General features: G+C 36.7%; 1 protein-coding gene across 1 annotated transcript in view; it reads right to left on the bottom strand.

Annotated features, from left to right (window-relative positions):
• Positions 1-253: 253 nt before the first annotated feature.
• LOC307131127 (NXPE family member 3-like) overlaps positions 254-18,389 on the bottom strand; it is a gene marked incomplete at both ends in the record, with an annotated part of 33,724 nt that continues 15,588 nt past the window's right edge. Inside the window, 7 exons of the mRNA XM_079824616.1 lie at positions 254-448; positions 1,205-1,542; positions 1,622-1,825; positions 2,013-2,089; positions 2,180-2,595; positions 2,694-3,083; positions 4,370-4,420. Of these exons, the coding sequence (XP_079680742.1) occupies positions 254-448; positions 1,205-1,542; positions 1,622-1,825; positions 2,013-2,089; positions 2,180-2,595; positions 2,694-3,083; positions 4,370-4,420 (1,671 nt within the window). The remainder of the gene's footprint in view (positions 449-1,204; positions 1,543-1,621; positions 1,826-2,012; positions 2,090-2,179; positions 2,596-2,693; positions 3,084-4,369; positions 4,421-18,389) is intronic.

Below are 18,389 nucleotides of genomic sequence, written 5' to 3' on the forward strand. Positions count from 1 at the left end.
CCCCCATATATTTTATGGACTTTTTGGAGTATGAGCGCCTAAAGAAGTTAAGTTTCGAATTTGAGGATGATATAGAAATGAGTACATGTACTAAACCACTCTTTAAAAAAAGATTGTAGTGGAGATTCAAGGAGTGGTTTATAATTGGACATAGTCAAACAATATTTCTCTGGGGGGTTTTTTTCAAACATAATTTTTATCTTGTAGTAAGAGTTATTGACCAAACAAATTGTCAAAATAATTTAATTTAAATTCAGTAAGGGCAAATAAAAGAGAGTAAAATGTCAATCTCATTTTGAATGACGATAGGGCCAGGATGAATGTTCTCTTTGCTGTAGTGACATGCAGTCATTTGCCACACATCTAGAATATAAACACCAACATCCTGAAAAGCCCAGCGCAGAATTCTGTCCAACTGTAGAGAATACCAGTCACTGCCAAAAATATCCTATTATAGAGACAGAAAAACACAATATCATTCATAAACATGCATCGGAGTGGCTTCATTGTGGCTTCATTCACTCTAAAAAAAAAAAAAAGGTTCTATATGGCACTAAAAGTGGTTCTTGGCTCGTAATCGAACCTTTTTAAGTGCTGTATAGCACCAATTTTGGTGCTTCGGTGGTTCTTCACCGGTTCTTTTGCTAAGGTGCTAGCACCACTGACTAAGGTGCTATAGCACTGCTACCATATACAGAACATGTTAAGATATGGTGCTATAAAGCACCAAAAGTGGTTCCTCTATGATTACAACGAAGAACCACTTTTAGTGCCATATAGATTTTTTTTTTGAGTGTTGTGTTTGAGCACTCTATAGACCTTTATCACAGTCCATATGTTGTCACATCCAGTTCCAATTAGTAGCGTAATTGATTTTCCACCTGTATTATTGTCAATGGGCAGTTGTATGTAAAATGTAACTAACTTTGAAAATTTTACGATAAACATCAATATTGCAAAGCAATCTAAATGTCTAATTCTAATGTTCTTTAATGTGACTTTACAATAAGGTTCATTAGTTAACTACATTAGTTGACATGAACTAATAATGAACTGCACTGATAAACCATTTATTTATCTTCGTTAATGTTAATTTCAACATTTACTAATGCATTATTAAAATCTTGTTAACATTAGTTAATGCACCGTGAACTAACTAACAAAGCTTCCGCTTTTGAAGTGTAATAAAGGCCTATAATGTTACCTTATAGCCAGTGTTGACAGTCTTGATTACAACAGTAGTAGCAGGTGCCCTCTGTAACAATGCTAGAACAGCTTTGCGGATCCTCAACACTCTATGGGTAAAGAAATCCAGAGGGTATGTGGTGAAATGGGGCCCCAGATTGAAGATAATGACTGTGTGGGATCCTCCAGACAGGTCATCGATCTCATTACTGATGTAGTGCAGATCAGCAACTGCTGATTTCAGAGTGCGCAAAGGAACGCCGTGAGCCCTCCAGTGTAAGTCAATGTTGTTCATCACATCCACTGCAATGAGCGGACCTGACTGATATTGGACATGCAGGTTCATCTGCTTCAGGGCTGAAAAACAGATCCACAATAACTGTCTATACACTGTATATAAAGTATAATTATAATAAAAAATAAACAACTATCTCACTTGGTACTGCTTTCACAAAGAACTCAAACCACTGCCTCATAGTAGAGTCTCCCATCATGTAGATGTGTTTGTCTTTCAGGCACTCTGTTATCATTTGGGTTGTAAAATGGCGGGTGCTACAGACAAATGATGTCCACACATCATTCAGGTAAAAGCCAGCCGGAACTGGAGTCTGTAAACCAGGACGACATTTCTCTGTAACATCTGCAGGATGAAAAAAAAAAAAAACGTTCTATGTCAAATGTTTTCAAAAATGTGCCTGAACTGGAAGTTTTATTTGACTTGCATTGTCTAAATGTAAGAAAATGAATTATGTAACAACTATAACAACTCCCGGCAGCTCTGCATTCTTGTACTGTAATATTTTGCTTGGTTAAATTGAACAACATACCAATAGTTCCATTTGCATTGGAATGGAAAATTTTGATGATTCTTTTATCTCCATTGATACCTTTGTTAGTTTGAGTCCTGCCAAAGAGAACATGATTGTCATAGTTCCTTCCATCAATGCATCAAATAGATCAAATTAACAGTCAATCAAGAGTTCTTTAATCTCACATAAGCATTTTCTCCTCAACAGTCAGGCGGTTTCTATAACCACCCATAGAGTGGTACACAAGGGCACTGCATGGCAGCGATTTGGGTCTCTGGCAGCGCCAAGTTTCTCCGGTTCGGGGATCGTTGTATTCACAGCAGAAGTCTCCTGTTCCCATATGCTCGAGTCCATTCTTGTCCCACTTTACATTACACTTCACTGTTTCACTTAGCCTGGTCTTATTTGGTCCTGGTCCCTCATAATATCCATTAAAGAATACTCTGTCAGAGTCAGTATCTCTGTGATGCTTCAGGACTTGCACAGCTTCACTGGAGTGAATTAGACGCACAGCCACCTGTGCCTCGCCAACCCACGGCAGGAGGAAACGCACAGAGTAGGAGCCATTGAGCAGATCCACCACCTCCCCAAAAACACTGGCCTGTGACAAAGGAACATTCTCAGTATAACTCTCTGACCCAGGGAGATAAATATAACAGTAAGGTAGTTTTAGTTAATCCAATGTGTACAATAACTGACCTTAGTTTTAGACCAGAATAGCTTGGCTTGAAAAAAGTCCCCTCCATAACCTTTGGATTTGTTGTCAAAATCCTTTGTGTGTACTGTAACATAAAGCTCCTCACCAATTTGATAGCTCTCTTTCAGGTCCTGAATGATGAATTTGGTATGGCCTGGACTAGTACTCATGGACACACTTGTGATTGCTCTGTCAGGCCCGGCCCAGTAAACAGCGCTCTGTAACCTGTAGTAGTCGTCTAAATTTATTCCAAATTCAGAGTAAAATGAGCTTGACTCTTCTGAACTGAGTACTGAAGAAGTGGAGTTTGTATAGAGGCCTGCAACGTGCTGAGACAAAAAGCTGGGTGGAGGGTGTTTCTTCCTTTCATTACCTATATAAGACCATACAACCTACAAATACAAAAAAATATTATTAATCAAAAGATGGTCTTCGTATGAATCATGCTTGTAAATTAAACTAGCATCTAGGGTTATATATATATATATATATATATATATATATATATATATATATATATATATATATATATATATATATATATATATATATATATATATATATATATATATATATATATATATATATATATATATATATATATATATATATATATATATATATATATATATCACCCTGTTCCCTGAAAAGGGAAAAAAGACGCTTCATCATAACATTGACGCTATGGGAATGCCATCAGGCGTCACATGTAGTTACAGGATAAGTATAAATCTACAGGCTGTAAATTAAAGTGGAGTTTGTTACCCTCTTGTTTTACGTAGCTATAGGTTGTCAGTAACAGCGCATTAAGCTGAACCAGACAACGGATGGATATGGCATCTCAACACAACACACTCTTAAGGCCTTTGCACACTGAGTCCGATGCGTATTAATGAATGCGATACGGAAAAAAAACGCAAAACAACACAAAATGCCATTCTTTTCGAAAAAGACGAAATATTGGGTCCATCCACTTCTGCGATTGCGTAGAGAGGAAGGAGAGTTCCACCTCTGGAGCGTTGCCGGATTATCCAGACCGATTCAAAGTTTACTTCAGAAGGTCAGTGGCTCCGTTTTATGCTTTGCTAGCGATACTGGAGCCACATATTAAAAAGAAGACCACAAATTTCCGTGAATCAATTTATCCTGAACAGAGACTGACAGCCTATGTCTAAAGGTATGGATTTGCACGTGCGCACACACACACACGGTTTACAGGGACTTGGTGTGCTATAATTATAGCTGTGATATAATAATATTTGTAGTATTTTTGATACAATAAAATTTGTATAAATAATTGTAGGTATCTGAGAATTTCGGACTCAGTGTGCAAAGACCTTTAATCCGTTACTACCTCTTAAACTCTAGGAACAGCCTTACCGAGGTAACACCTCAACAGACTAATGTCCAGACTTAGGTCCAATCCCAATTCTATGTTATACCCCTTCGCCTACCCCTACCCTGTAGGGGTGAAAATATTCCCCTAAGAAATGGGACACCACTACTAAACACGTCATCATATGTCATCATACCCCATTTCTTTTATTAGTGTCCTTCAATACCCAATTAATAATTGGGGAGGGCCAAGCTATATAACCTTAGCCTAATTGGCTAAAGGTTGCCTATTCCTACAGCTCTAGCGAGTAGGACAGAGATGCTATCACCTTCACCCTATCACCTCCAGATTCATACTGGAGGGGTGACCGTTGAGGAAGTGCCTTTGAGTAGCCTGGGGATGAGAAGCAACACAAGGAGCATAATTGGGGACATCAAAGGGGGCTTGAGCACCTGCCCTTTTTCTGGGGTGCTTTTTTTTTTTTAAATGATGGAGATACAGGTAAAATCAGTCCTTGGTTCTTAAATGCCACCAAGATGCAGAGAAAAGGAAAAACTGGTGTCTCTTTAGATAAGGAACAGACACTGTACTGACAATATTTTCAATATTAGGCGAATAATATTATTTTGTGTAATGCACAGATACTTTAAATAAAAACATATTTCAAACAACGTTTCTTACCTGCAGCCTAATGTAACGTATTTGGCTTTAAACATTTTGTTCTCTTAATGAAATGAAAACTGGTGTATTGTTAATAAAGGAACGGATACTGTGAATTGGAGAAATACTACCAGTATTGGGCAATTATTTGAGGTGGTAAAACAGATTAGTCGTGTTACCTCTCTTCAGAGGTGGAAAAAGTAACAAAATATTCTACTCAAGTAAAAGTACTACTACTTCAATGAAATTTTACTTAAGTAGAAGTAAAAGTACTTGTCTAAAAATGTACTCAAGTAAAAGTAAAAAGTAGTTCATTTAAAATGTACTCAGAGTAAAAGTTATTGAGTTACTTTTTTTAACAGCGGGGTGGGGGACTCTCCCGTGTAGGGTTGTAATAGAATGAGATTTTTATGATATGAAAACCTCAGTTTCACAGCATCACTGTATTAATTATTTAATAAATAAACTGTATTATTAAATTATGGTTATTATTATCATTATTATTATATTTTTTTTTGGTTGAACAAATGCTTTATTATAACAAACTTGAAACCATTTTTTTTTTTTATTAAAATTTCAATAAAACATGTCTAATGAACTAAATAAATTATTATGAATTAGATTAACAACTTTAAGAATAATAGAGTCCTAAGAAATTCTTCTTTTTATGATTTAATACAAATATATTACCAAAACGGTGGTAATCAAACACTTCCTTTCATTTTTTGGGCAAAGCACTGCTGTTTTACTAAATTAAACCATGGATTTAAAAATATATTCTTAAATAATGTTTAAATTATGTAATGTTATTATTGTTGTTATTATTATTTTGACAAGTATTCTATAGGCCTACAATAGTAATATATTTCTGTAAAAACTTGATCTAGTTATACCGGGTTTTAGTGAGGACCTATTTCAGGGAAGATCTGTTTCAGAGTGTATTTGATAAGGGCTTTTAATCAAATAAAATGATGAAAATGTTCATTAGGGGGTCTCAGATCAGCTCTGGAAATGTTCATACTGTATGTTCATGCCCAAATATGTTTTTTGAGACGTTTAACACGACGAGCATCGCGTAGGCTACTTAAGTATGTAGGCTAGTAGACGAAACGGCGTTGCTCATTCACACAGAGACAGAACAAGCAGATGATCATATATTCATATAGCAGTGTTTTGAGCTTTAATATTCACAGACCATGTCGCGATTTGATTTATTGTACAGCTCTACTGTCGATATATTCATTCATCCATCAGTTTGCGTGTTTTACGTGACATCTGCGTTATACTGTAGGTAATTCCGGGATTCCCTCTGCATCACAGAAAACATTTGGCCTTAAGTTATAAACTTACCTTTATCTGCACAGAGGAATGGTGTTCCCGAACATGTTCTATGTGTTTCCTCCTTTGCATCAACATTTTTTTGCTAATTTGATATCCTCCAGGACAACACCTGGCTATTTTTTGTCTATATCCAAAGTTTTTCGATACTATCTAGGGGTTCACGACGGCGTTTCGCTTTCAGCTGGGTCTGACGTCTGTATTCTCCGTCCGTCTCCATCTTTTTGTGATTTTTGCGCGTTCTCCCGCCTTCAATTCAATGCAGTCGTTTCCGGATCGCGTTTTTCCCCCCTTTGTATTATTTATTTTTACTCAATAACGGATGTGGTTTAAAATATAGCGAAGTACAATACTTCAAACAAAACATACTTAAAGGGGCTATATGCAACTTTTTCCCCAAAATAAACGTAACAATAGCCTTTTTATTTTACCATTTATGACTCAAACATCTCCTGATGATCATTCTGACACCTTGTCCGCTCACAGTGGGTGCACCTATAAGCCTGTATCCTATTTTTCCTATTTTCTGGCGGGTCGTTTTTTCCCGCGCTGTCTGCGGATGTGACGTCACCACCGCTGCGAGAGCGAGCAGAAAATAAGAGCAGTTCTGTTTTTTGGCCACAGGTGTCAGTCGCGAGTTTAAATTTCAGAAAAACGCATATAGCCCCTTTAAGTAAAAGTAAAATTACAGATTTTTTAAACTACTTTAAAAAGTAGAAGTACGCAGAAAAACTACTCAATTACAGTAACGCGAGTAAATGTAATTTGTTACTTTCCACCTCTGCCTCTCTTAGCCGGAACTGTTGCCCCACACACTCTACAAAGTATAGTTTGCTGCTGCTTGTCAGACGGCTTAAATCCGAACAAAGTCCAAATAATGGATGTTGCACCGACCTTTTTTTTTCGCTTTCAGCCATGTTTACTCAAGATGAAGAATACGATGATGCATTGCAGCCAGTTGCAGCTCGTGGCTCTAAATTGTGCGGGTAGATTGCGTCATCAACATGCATTATCGCGATTATGCAATAGAATAAAAAAATCTATCGTAGGCCAATTTTGTATAATTTATTTTGTATATCATTTCTATCACCCATTACTAGTGTGTGCGTGTGTGTGTGTGTGTGTGTATACATGTTTTTCTATCCTGGGTGCTGTTCTGTATGAGAGGAGGAGTGGAAGGAACAGGTGGTACAGTTAAAAAAAAAAGATAAATGTCCAGTGTTCACAGTAGCAACAAAACCTGTATCGTGTATATTGTCTTCATGAGACATACACTTACAATATGGTTGGCCAGGGAGTTAGAGCCCCTCTTCCTTGGTTTCAAAAGAAAACCTAGCGGGACAGTTGACACCCATTCTGGCTTTGGAGTCTGGTCAAACTGGCTGGACCTGAACGACCTTTGTGTCTGAACTGTAGTATCACTGGAGTGGGCGCGGTCTGACTCTGGGACTGTGAGGGTCTCAGAGGATATTATTACTGACCCCCTGAGCAACAGCCACAAACGGTGATCATAGCCACCCGCTAAAATCCAAAGATGCCCAGGCGAACTCTCTTGGACTTACACCAACATCATCAAAAACAACACTGGGCTGCACTGAAACTTCAGGAAAAACTTGCATGTCTTTCCTCTGCTGATAAATCTGTTTCTCACGTGTTTCTTAAGAATACTGCACTCAGTGAGGACATTGCCATTTTCACAGTAAAAGCCAGATTACAGACTCTTAGATCACAGCCTTTCTATCTGGTTTCTTACAACCCAGGTCCATAATTGTTTACATCACACGACAGAAAAGATCACTGAAACATTGTCACACATCTTGAATGGCTGCCATGCTTACAAGGGAATGTACATAGCACGCCACGACAGAATAGTGTACCTTATAGTGAAAGACATATCAAACCATTTCTCACCTTCAGTGAAAATGCAAAAAAAATGATTGTGTAAAACCATCCATGTTTCCGCATTCTTATAACCATAACAACTGAGAAATATGCTTAATATTGTGAAGACCTGTTGTATGCCACAGGTCCATGATTTTGTACATGTATTTAACTGCATCTATAATATTTATGTCCCTGTAAATCATTTATTTTAAGTGGACCTAAATAAATTGTTAAAAATGTAGGCTATACATGTTTTTCAATCCTGTGTGAGGGCTTGAACCTGTATTCACATGGGGACTTGTGTCACCGTAGAGACCTAAATTGAGGTCCCGATGAGGAAACAAGCTTATAAATCATACAGAATGATTTTTGAAAATGTAAAAATGCAGAACGTTTCTGTGATACCCATTTAGAGGTATGACTGAGGTATGTCGGGGGTACAAAGATAGTTTAGGGGATAGAATATACAGTTTGTACAGTATAAAAAACTATTACGTCTATGGAGAGTGCCCACAAAGATAATAGACCAGACATGAGCTGTTCGCTCTAAAGTGCGCTCGCGCCATATGTGCAACAATTTAATAGGCTATATTTAGGATAGTTATAATTAATTTGAAATCATTTTAATTACTTTCATATCATAAAACGTTTTCAACGATATCAAGCAATGTAAAGCTAACATACACATCTGCAGAATACTGTGAGTAACCAGATTAAAAGCAAGCAAATTATAGTTCTCAAGACAAACAAGCATCTTTCTGACATCTGCTACTTGGAAAATAGTATAGCCATAGACAACATTGAGAAGTTCAAAATAATTTATAGTAGCCTACAATAACAATAACCCGCTAACTTACACCTTTCAGTCCATCTTAATATAGAGTATTTATTAGCATATCATGGAGAATATTGTTGTCAAAATTGTTTACATCCGCATGGTACCCAATATTTTATATTAAAAATGCTATTTTAGTTTGATTAAGCATTATTGATTTTTTATTTTAAGAATTAAAGAGGCCTGTAGAAAAAAAATGCTGCCATTTTAAAATATGAGATAAATGAACTTACCAGACAACACATGATTACCAGTAGACACAGAACCTTAAAAAACTTCCATAATGATCTTTCCCTGTGAACTGTAAAAGCATTATGTGTCGTCACAGTGTATTAGGCTACTTGTTATGAAAAAATTGCATTTTCCATTTTCTATTAGCCTATACAATACCTAAATATATAGCTACACATTTGTAACTTAAAAATATACGACCCATTTAATGCTAATGATTACTATTTATTATTAAATAACATTAATAATAATAATAAGACTGAACTAATGTTGAAGTAAATCAACAATGTAAAAGTGTAAGATATATGCCTGTGGCCCCATGATAGGGCAGAATAAAACTTTTTTGTTAACAGTGGTTGCTAGCAATGGCAAATTACCACAGGATCACTGATAATATAACAATCCAAATAGTGTTTATATAGCCTAGATGTGGGGTTTCTTGTTTCTTTTTCTTTTTTAAGATTTCATTCAGCAGCATATGTGCTGATCCACAGAGTTTAACTGTGATTGTGTCCTTATATCTTATTAATATTAAGTGTGACATTGGAATTATTTTGTACTACAAGCTATACGTTGAAAGATGTGCTGTTCTGTCGTTTAAAATGGATAATATCAATATAATAATTGTTTGTTGATCAGTAACCAAATTCATTATTACGGCATAAATTAAATTATATTTATAGGATGTTTATATATTATTTTTATATTATGTCAGTGAAAAAACAAATGCCAAGAAGTATTAAAAAATAACTTACAGTGTTGTTCCTGAGTTTCAAGCTCCATTTTATTTTTTGAAGGCATGCTTTTGAAGATTTGCAATTGTAAAAGTAGCCTGATATTCCAAGGGAGTTTTCCTTAAATGGTTAGTCTGCGTGTGAACTATACTGGGAATCTGGGACTGCATGCTTCATGAATATTAATTAGTTTGGATGACTTCCCTGATTTGTTGAAGACAGACTCTAGTATTGGTGGGTGGTACTTAGCTTCCATATTAACGGATTTCACCCCATGTAATACAGAAATAAACCCTCATGAAGCTCTGGCTTTCCCTGATTGTGCATGGAAAAGCTTCAAAGTATCGACAACAGTGCCATCTGCTGTTGCGTACTGTTTACAACAGCCATTGGAAATAATTATATTTTATCAACTGAAAATTTTCCTAAACAGAGGATTTTTTCTTTTCCTATCAGATGTAATATCTTACATAAGTATAAGCTTTTGTTAATGAACATAATCCTGCAGCTTTTACTCCGACTCCTGCCATTGGCTACAGCCTCAATTCCTGTACATATTTATCATGATTTTTGTAAATCAGTTGCGCCCCTTCTTGGAAAGTAGTCGGATGTCCCACACACTGCCAGAAAGTTTATATTAAGTCCAATGTATTCTTTAAAATTATTACAAATTGGGCCCTGTCTGTTCATGTAATGTTACATGTCTCTTCACTCCTCATAACCTACCTCTGTTTGCAAAAGTGGAAATGCTCACATGACATCAGATATTCAATTATTTTGTCATAATCAGATCATTTGCACTGCTGATAACGTCCCGTTAGCGTGTAAATAATTTACGTGATCAAAAGATCAAGTGAATAATCAACATTTTTAAACAAATTCACATGTTATTAAATATATACTTTTAATAATGGAAATGCACACATATCAGTGAACTTGTTACATTAAATGTATTTAACATTTAATTATGCAAAACTTTTTACAGAAAGAAACAGAGTTATCACAACTTGCATGCAATATAATGAAATTTCCTGTCTTGCAGGATTACTTGCAGATTACTTTTATTGTATTTTTTTGAATTATTCTTTAAATCTCTACAATATCAAGCTCAACAGTTCTTTTAAGAGCCAACCCTCACAAGAGCTACTAGTGAGTTGCAGCGAATCTTGCCGTAATCAGCCCTTCAGGTAAAGTTTCTAGAATGTTTTAAGTATCAGTATTTACTCATCAAATGCTCCCCTGAATCATATGGTAAATTAACTTTATTGTAACTGTCTTATTTTATATGTTTCAAAAACAATAGTAACTGCACAGAGTAAGTGAGACTTTCTTGTTTTGCAGCAGAGAAGAAAGACCAGACATTATATCGAAGCAAGCTAATCGAATAAGTCCTTTGTTTAGGGTGAGGAAGGAACATGGCCATATTGTGCCCGAAGAAGACAGAAAAGTGCGCAAGTCCATTGTATTGAAGTATTTGGCCTTCAGTTCTTAAAAACGGCACCGTCTGTTTGTCTTAGATAAAAGCAGACAAGTGTGATAAAAAGCATTTAGTTGGTATAAACTCCAGGTATTTCTCTATTGATTTGTAGACCATGGATGGTTCTGGGTAGCTTTGGAAGATAATGAGTTGTGGCATATATTAGGAATCAAATAGTAAATGTTCTTTTCAATTATGTGAAATATCTGGTTAGTTTTTTTGGCTTGATACAAGGCTTTTTACTTCACAGACTACACATTGCATTTTTGTTTTAAGATGGATAGCAAGAGAAGACACACACTTCAGAAGATTCTACAGGAAAAAGACTCCAGTCTCTGAGAACTGCATGGCCATGGGTGCTTCATAAGCATGGTAAGTCTTGTGCCTCTGTACCTATTTCTTAATTTTTACCATGAAATTTGTATTGCCGTATTTTAACAATTTTAAATTATACATGTTATCACAAGTGATGCTCTTGAAACAAGTGACAGAAGAGTATGTTGTCTTAAAAGAAATCTAGCATCACTGGCAAAGGCTAAGTAGAGACCATGCCTTTCTAAAATATATTTTTAAAGACCTGCTGTTTAAAAGGTTGCTGTTGATATGGATAAAATAGTTTTTGTTCAGTACTTGGCTAATATTATGTGCTGCAATATTATATACATAAAGCTTCAATGTGTATTATATAATGTACTGACTGCTGCTTTGTAAATTTAAATCAGGAATGGGCAACTCTGGCCCTTTTGAAATGGAGAGTTTACCTAATCGAGCATGCCTGAAATTTTTTTTGTCTCACACAGACAAAGAGATGGACGCATGCTAATTACAAAAAAGTCTTCAGGTTTACTTATAGATAATTATAGGCAGGTTGGTTTGAGGTTGAAGCTAAATCTGCAGGACAGTGGATGCTGAGGGCCAGAGTAGCCCACCACTGCTTAAATCATGCAGAATATATGCTAACCTGACTGTACATTAAACTTAATTTGAATTGTGTTTATATATTATATATTATATATATATATTTTTTTTTTGGGCTGTCAATAGATTAACGTTTTTAATTGCGATTAATCACACGCTTATCGTGAAATTAAACATACGCCATTTATCTTATTAAACACATTGTCATAATTTGCTATATCCAAAGTAAACAATCAGATTGATGGGTGATTCTCACAAAACTGTATTTTCTGCAAGCTTCAAGGATCATTGGAGACTCCAAAAAGACACCAAAAAAACAAATAGTGTATAAGGAGTCCATATAATTATGTTATATAATACATTTATAAATATTTTCCATACAGGGAAGTTTAATATCACTAAAGTTCAATACCTACCATAAAATCAGCACATATAATGCAATGCTATGCTCTAAGACTTAGTATGAAGTGCAGAATGTGGACTGTTTATGGTGCCTTTCTAGTAGTTATAATATTTGTCCTTTCAGGAGTTTGACATCTGTCATTTTATGGAATAGAGCTCCAATTGTTTAAAAATTCAGTTTTAAAAATTATATTGGTCCTGAAGTTTTTTTTTTTACGAAAAATACAGCATATTAGAAAAATTTATGCAGGATCATGGGACAGAGTAATAGCCTAATGATAAATTCAGCTTTGTCAACAGGAATAAAAAACATTTTACTATAATATATATATTGTGTTATGTATATGGTCACTGAATATGACTGTCTGAGCCTCTTTGCTGGAAAGTTTAGACAGAATTTATTAAACTGCAAAATAAATCAAATTGATCATGTGTTTGTGTTTATTTAAATTTAAAATGTGTTTTCAATGGTTTAGGTTACTGATGGGATATTTTAACAAATAAAAATGTCACATTTACAGTATACAATAATTTTTAAGTCTAAATGAACAGTACATTACTGGCTACTGAGTTGCATTTATATTACAGTTTAAACTAACCATACAGCAGCATACTGCTAAATCACAGTAATACCATGGAATATCTACTGTGAGGTCACAGTATACAACTGTCATTTCACAATGATCTATTTCTCAATAACTTACTGTGAAAGTAATGCAACTATAGCCAGTAATTTATTTATTTAGCATATCATGGAGAATTTTGCTGTCAAAATTGTTTACATCCGAATGGTGCCCAATATTTTGTATATGCTATTTTAGTTTAAGCATTATTGATTTTGAATTTGAAGAATTTAGGAGGCCGGTAGAAAAAATCCTGCCATTTTAAAAGATGCCGTTGTGATAAATGAACTTACCAGACAACACATGATTACCAGTAGACACAGAACCGTGAAAAACGTCCATAATGATCTTTCCCTGTGAACTGTAAAAGCATTATGTCATCACAGTGCATTACTTGTTATGAACACATTTTCCCAATTTCTATTAGCCTATACAATACCTAAATATACAGCTACACATTTTTAACTTAAAAATATTCGACCCATTTGATGTTAACGATTAATATAATATTTAAATAGCATTAATAACAATAAGACTGAACTAATGTTATTTTAAGTAAACCAAAAATGTAAAAATTTCATATATATATATATATATATATATATATATATATATATATATGCCTGTGGCCACTATGATTTCAAATTTAACATTCAATGATCACAAATAGCCCCCCCCCCCCCCAAACAAATGTGTTCCTAAGAAATAATCAGACATAGAATTACTACAACACACAGCCTACATTTGTGATTTAATAATACTATATATTGTTTCCTCAATATTACATTAAATTAAAGTCAATTAAATATTAGTTTAAGTAATTAAAATTGCATTTATATTGATATGGGTAAGGTTTTTGCCCTGTCCCTCGATATGATTGTTCTTGTTCAGCAGGACTTTTAATTTGCAAACTGAAGACAAAATAATACAAAAATCACATTTGAATATAGTTATGAGTATATTCTCATTGTTAAGCAATGTTTTGGCATAAGTATACATTATTTTTATTTATTTTTTAAATATAAATAATTTTATCTGTGTCCCATGCCTAATGGCTATATCAGTGGTTCTCAAACTTTGTATAGGCCTACCAAGTTCCACCTCTGAAAATATTTGTCTCTCCAAGTACCACCATAGTGACCAACATTAAAATACAGTAGCGTAGTAGGCCTAACTATTCAGCTACAGCTCTGCACAGCTCAAAAACGAGGCAATTTATTCCTAATAAGAATATTTATTGTTGTCAGTCACTTTAACATTGTAAATACACAGTTTGTACATAAACACTACACTGCGCTTGCATGCAGGTATATTAAATAATTAAATAATGATGAAATTAAAATGTGTTGTAAAGTTAAATTAAAACTGTACTGTGAAAAGAAAAAAAGAAAAACTTTTCTCAAATAAAGATTAAATTCAAATGTATGCGTTTTAACATTTATTTAGCGATTCCTCTGCGTACCACTAGAGGCAGCCTACTCATAAGCACACTTTGAGAACCACTGGCCTATATTATTCAGAGTGGGTGGCATATGAGCATCAGTTACATTTTTAGCTAGTATTGTTGGTACATGCATCTACATGCTAATTATAGTATTAACTATATCAATAGTTTTAACATTATTGTGTTGATTTATATTTTATTTTATATTTGCACTTTAATACACTTTTTGGAGTCAATGGAAGACTTCCTTTGTGTTCAGCAGAAAAAAGAAACTCATACAGCTTAGGACATCATGAGGGTGACTAAATGATGACAGAATTTAAGTGAACTATCCTTTTAATTCTTCCAGTTGGTTTTAACATGTTAATGACCAGGGAAAGATGATCAGTCTCAATAAAACTTCAAAACTCCATCATTTTTCCCATAACTCATTGTCAATAATGTATCCATGTAAGTGCAATTAGAAACAAGAGCAGTAAGGTGACTGCAGAACCACCCCCCAATCTTGCAATGTTCAAGAAAGAGAAACCACATTTCAGCATCAAGATCTTAGTCTGTTTTCAGATGATCATAGAAAGACCAAGATCTGATCTTTTTCCTTGCATAATAATTTAACCAGATTAATATATTTTATGTTCTATGAGGGGATATACTCACACAGACAAAGAGATGGACGCATGGGTCTAATTACAATACCCTTAACATTTTAGATCTCTTAGAAATGTGATGTGCTTAACTAATACAACTATGCAAAGTAAGTGCAAGACAATATAATGCAATTTAAAAAGGTAAAACATTACAATATTATGTAAACAAATATGTGCAGTGTATGCTGTAGAAAGTGTGTCCTGTCATCCCTGTTACTCTGGTCAGTCCTGTTACTATGATGTCAATCCTGTTACCGTCATTAATTTTATAAAAAAAATATTAAAATTAGTTTTTACATTGTAACCATATCAACATTGTATTTTGGACAAAGCCCTTATTTTAATATATCTCGTAAAAAAATATCCCTCTTGTAAAAATACATATTTTTCTTAACCCTCTGGTGCTCTTCGTTTAGGGATTGCATTGGTTGTCTTCCCGGTCATAAGTGACCGGACACCTAAAAATTAAACTTCCTCCACCCCAGTAAAACCAATGAAATTTATTTTTCTTCAACAACATTTTTTCTTTTTAAATTTGTATTTTGAGATTATTTTATTGTATTTTTAAATATTTATACAATAATTATGGTCAATATTTTCCATTGAAAATTATACAAACATTTTTTGTTGTATTTTTTATTTTATTTTTTTATTATTGCAGTACTTCAGGTTAAAACAGAGACTAGGCCTTCAAAATATTTTTTTTTGAAAGCAGATTAGCGCCCTCTTTTGGAATTATTTAAGAAATCATGCAACCATGGGTGTAATCACTGGAGGTCTCTATGGAGAGGCTTGAGAATTCCCTAGTTCTCTTATGAACACATTTAAAGATTTTTTTTTTTTGTGATGGATTTGAATATATTTAAAAAATCTCAAAGACTATTAATTATAAAGTTTAAGATATTTTATTTTATATATATATATATATATATATATATATTCTGTGAATTTGTGTTTTTACAGATTTCCCATTAATTTCCTATGGTGGTCATTTTTGACCGAAGAGCATAAGTGGGAGTATTTTTTTTACGACGCTCGAATCATGCCCTCAACATGTGTTAACATACCTAATGCTAGAAAAGTCACCAAGTTTCATATCATTCTGATAAAGCTGTGATTTTTGAAAATTCTAAATGTGGTTCATAGTTTCAGTTTTTCATAGGTGCGTGTGTGTGTGTGTGTGTGTGTGTCAATATCACACTCTTGATGTTCCCTTTCAGTCGGTCACGTTCGACGTACGTCGGAACTGACCGACGAATTGGGATCTGTCTTCAGAGACCAGTCTACTTCGAGTGTATTAGAAACGAGCCAATTGTATTGGCATGCGGTCCACGCACCGCCCCGCACCGCGGGTATAAACACGGAAGTGGAGTACCGCATATTGCTTTTAACTTCGGAGCCGAACGGTTTGCTGTATCAAGCTGTTTCTGCGAAGAGTGTTTAAACGAGTCTCGAGGAGGATCGCTCTCTTACCTGGGTGCTGGTGTGATGGCGCGAGTCAGCGAGCGGCCGCTGCAACATACACTTGTTCCTGTGTTGGTTGGCTGGGCGTTTCCGTTCTTGAGTGCTCACATGCAGGCTTGCAATCGGACTGCTGTGAGCCGCGGTCATCTCCCTGAGCGCTTCAGCACTTCTAAAAGAGCATTTCCTTCTAAAAAGAGCAACACGGTTTGACCCTGCGTCTTTTTCAAGATGTCATTCAAACCGTGTGTTTCTGGATGCGGTTGTTTCCTGTCCTCATTTGACGGCCACGATCTCTCTCGCATATAAACATGTGAGATTGCGTTTGTGGGTGATCCGCGTTCTCCCAGGAGAACGTGGTCACGTCGGCGCGTTGTTCGGGCTCGACCGTTCAGCGTACCGTGTGCCGTCTGGCGCCGGCTGACAGCGGGGGTTGCCACGGCAACCCAGCGCGTCACTCGGTCCTCTGGTGCGCGGTCGAGACTGTGATACCTCAAAAGGGGTTGAGTCCCATTGCTTATTCCCCGATCTAGTTCCTTTTCTGGTGCACCGGAACCAGAATGCAGAATGCATGCAGAAATGCATTTTCGAATGCATCCGTCCCCAAGATTGGTTTGCAGCGATCGACCTGAAGGACGCGTACTTTCATGTCTCTATTCTCCCTCGATACAGACCGTTCTTATGCTTTGCGTTCGAGGGGAAGGCATATCAGTACAAAGTCTTGCCCTTCGGGCTGTCCCTGTCGCCCCGCGTCTTTACGAAAGTCGTGGAGGCAGCCATTGTTCCACTCCGAGAACGCGGCGTTCGCATTCTCAACTATCTCGACGACTGGCTTATACTCGCCCAGTCTCGGGAGCAGTTGTGCGAACACAGGGACCTGGTGCTCCGTCACCTCAGCCTGTTGGGCCTTCGGGTCAACCGAGAGAAGAGCAAACTCTGTCCCACGCAGAGGATCTCTTATCTCGGCGTGGAGCTGGATTCGGTCAATCGGACTGCGCGCCTCACAGAGGAACGAGTCCAGTCAGTGTTGAACTGCTTGAATACATTCAAGAGCAGGACGGCGGTCCCACTGAAATTCTTTCAGAGGCTCCTGGGGCATATGGCATCTGCAGCCGCGGTAACGCCGCTCGGATTGCTTCATATGAGACCGCTTCAGCGCTGGCTACACGACCGAGTCCCGAGGTGGGCGTGGCAGAGCGGCCAGTATCGGGTCCCAGTTACCCCGTACTGTCGCCAAACCTTCAACCCTTGGTCCGACCCCTCGTTCTTACGGGCCGGAGTGCCCTTAAGACAGGTGTCCAGGCATGTTGTGGTATTCACAGATGCCTCAGCCACGGGTTGGGGGGCCACGTACAACGGGCATGCAGTCTCGGGTCTGTGGAAGGGGCCCCAGCTGCATTGGCATATCAATTGCCTGGAGTTAATGGCAGTACGTCTTGCGCTAAGTCGCTTCAAGAAGCTGCTTCAGCACAAACACGTACTGGTCCGCACGGACAGCACTCCGGCCGTTGCGTACATCAACCGTCAGGGTGGTCTGCGCTCCCGTCGCATGCTCCAACTCGCCCGCCACCTCCTCCTGTGGAGTCAGAAGCATCCGAGGTCGCTTCGTGCCATTCACATCCCAGGTGTGCTGAACCAGACAGCCGACAAGCTCTCTCGTCAGTGTCCACTTCCGGGAGAGTGGCGACTCCACCCCCGGAGCGTCCAG

This window comes from Gobio gobio (genome assembly GCF_949357685.1).
Source record: "Gobio gobio genome assembly, chromosome: 8".
Taxonomy (NCBI): Eukaryota; Metazoa; Chordata; class Actinopteri; order Cypriniformes; family Gobionidae; genus Gobio; species Gobio gobio.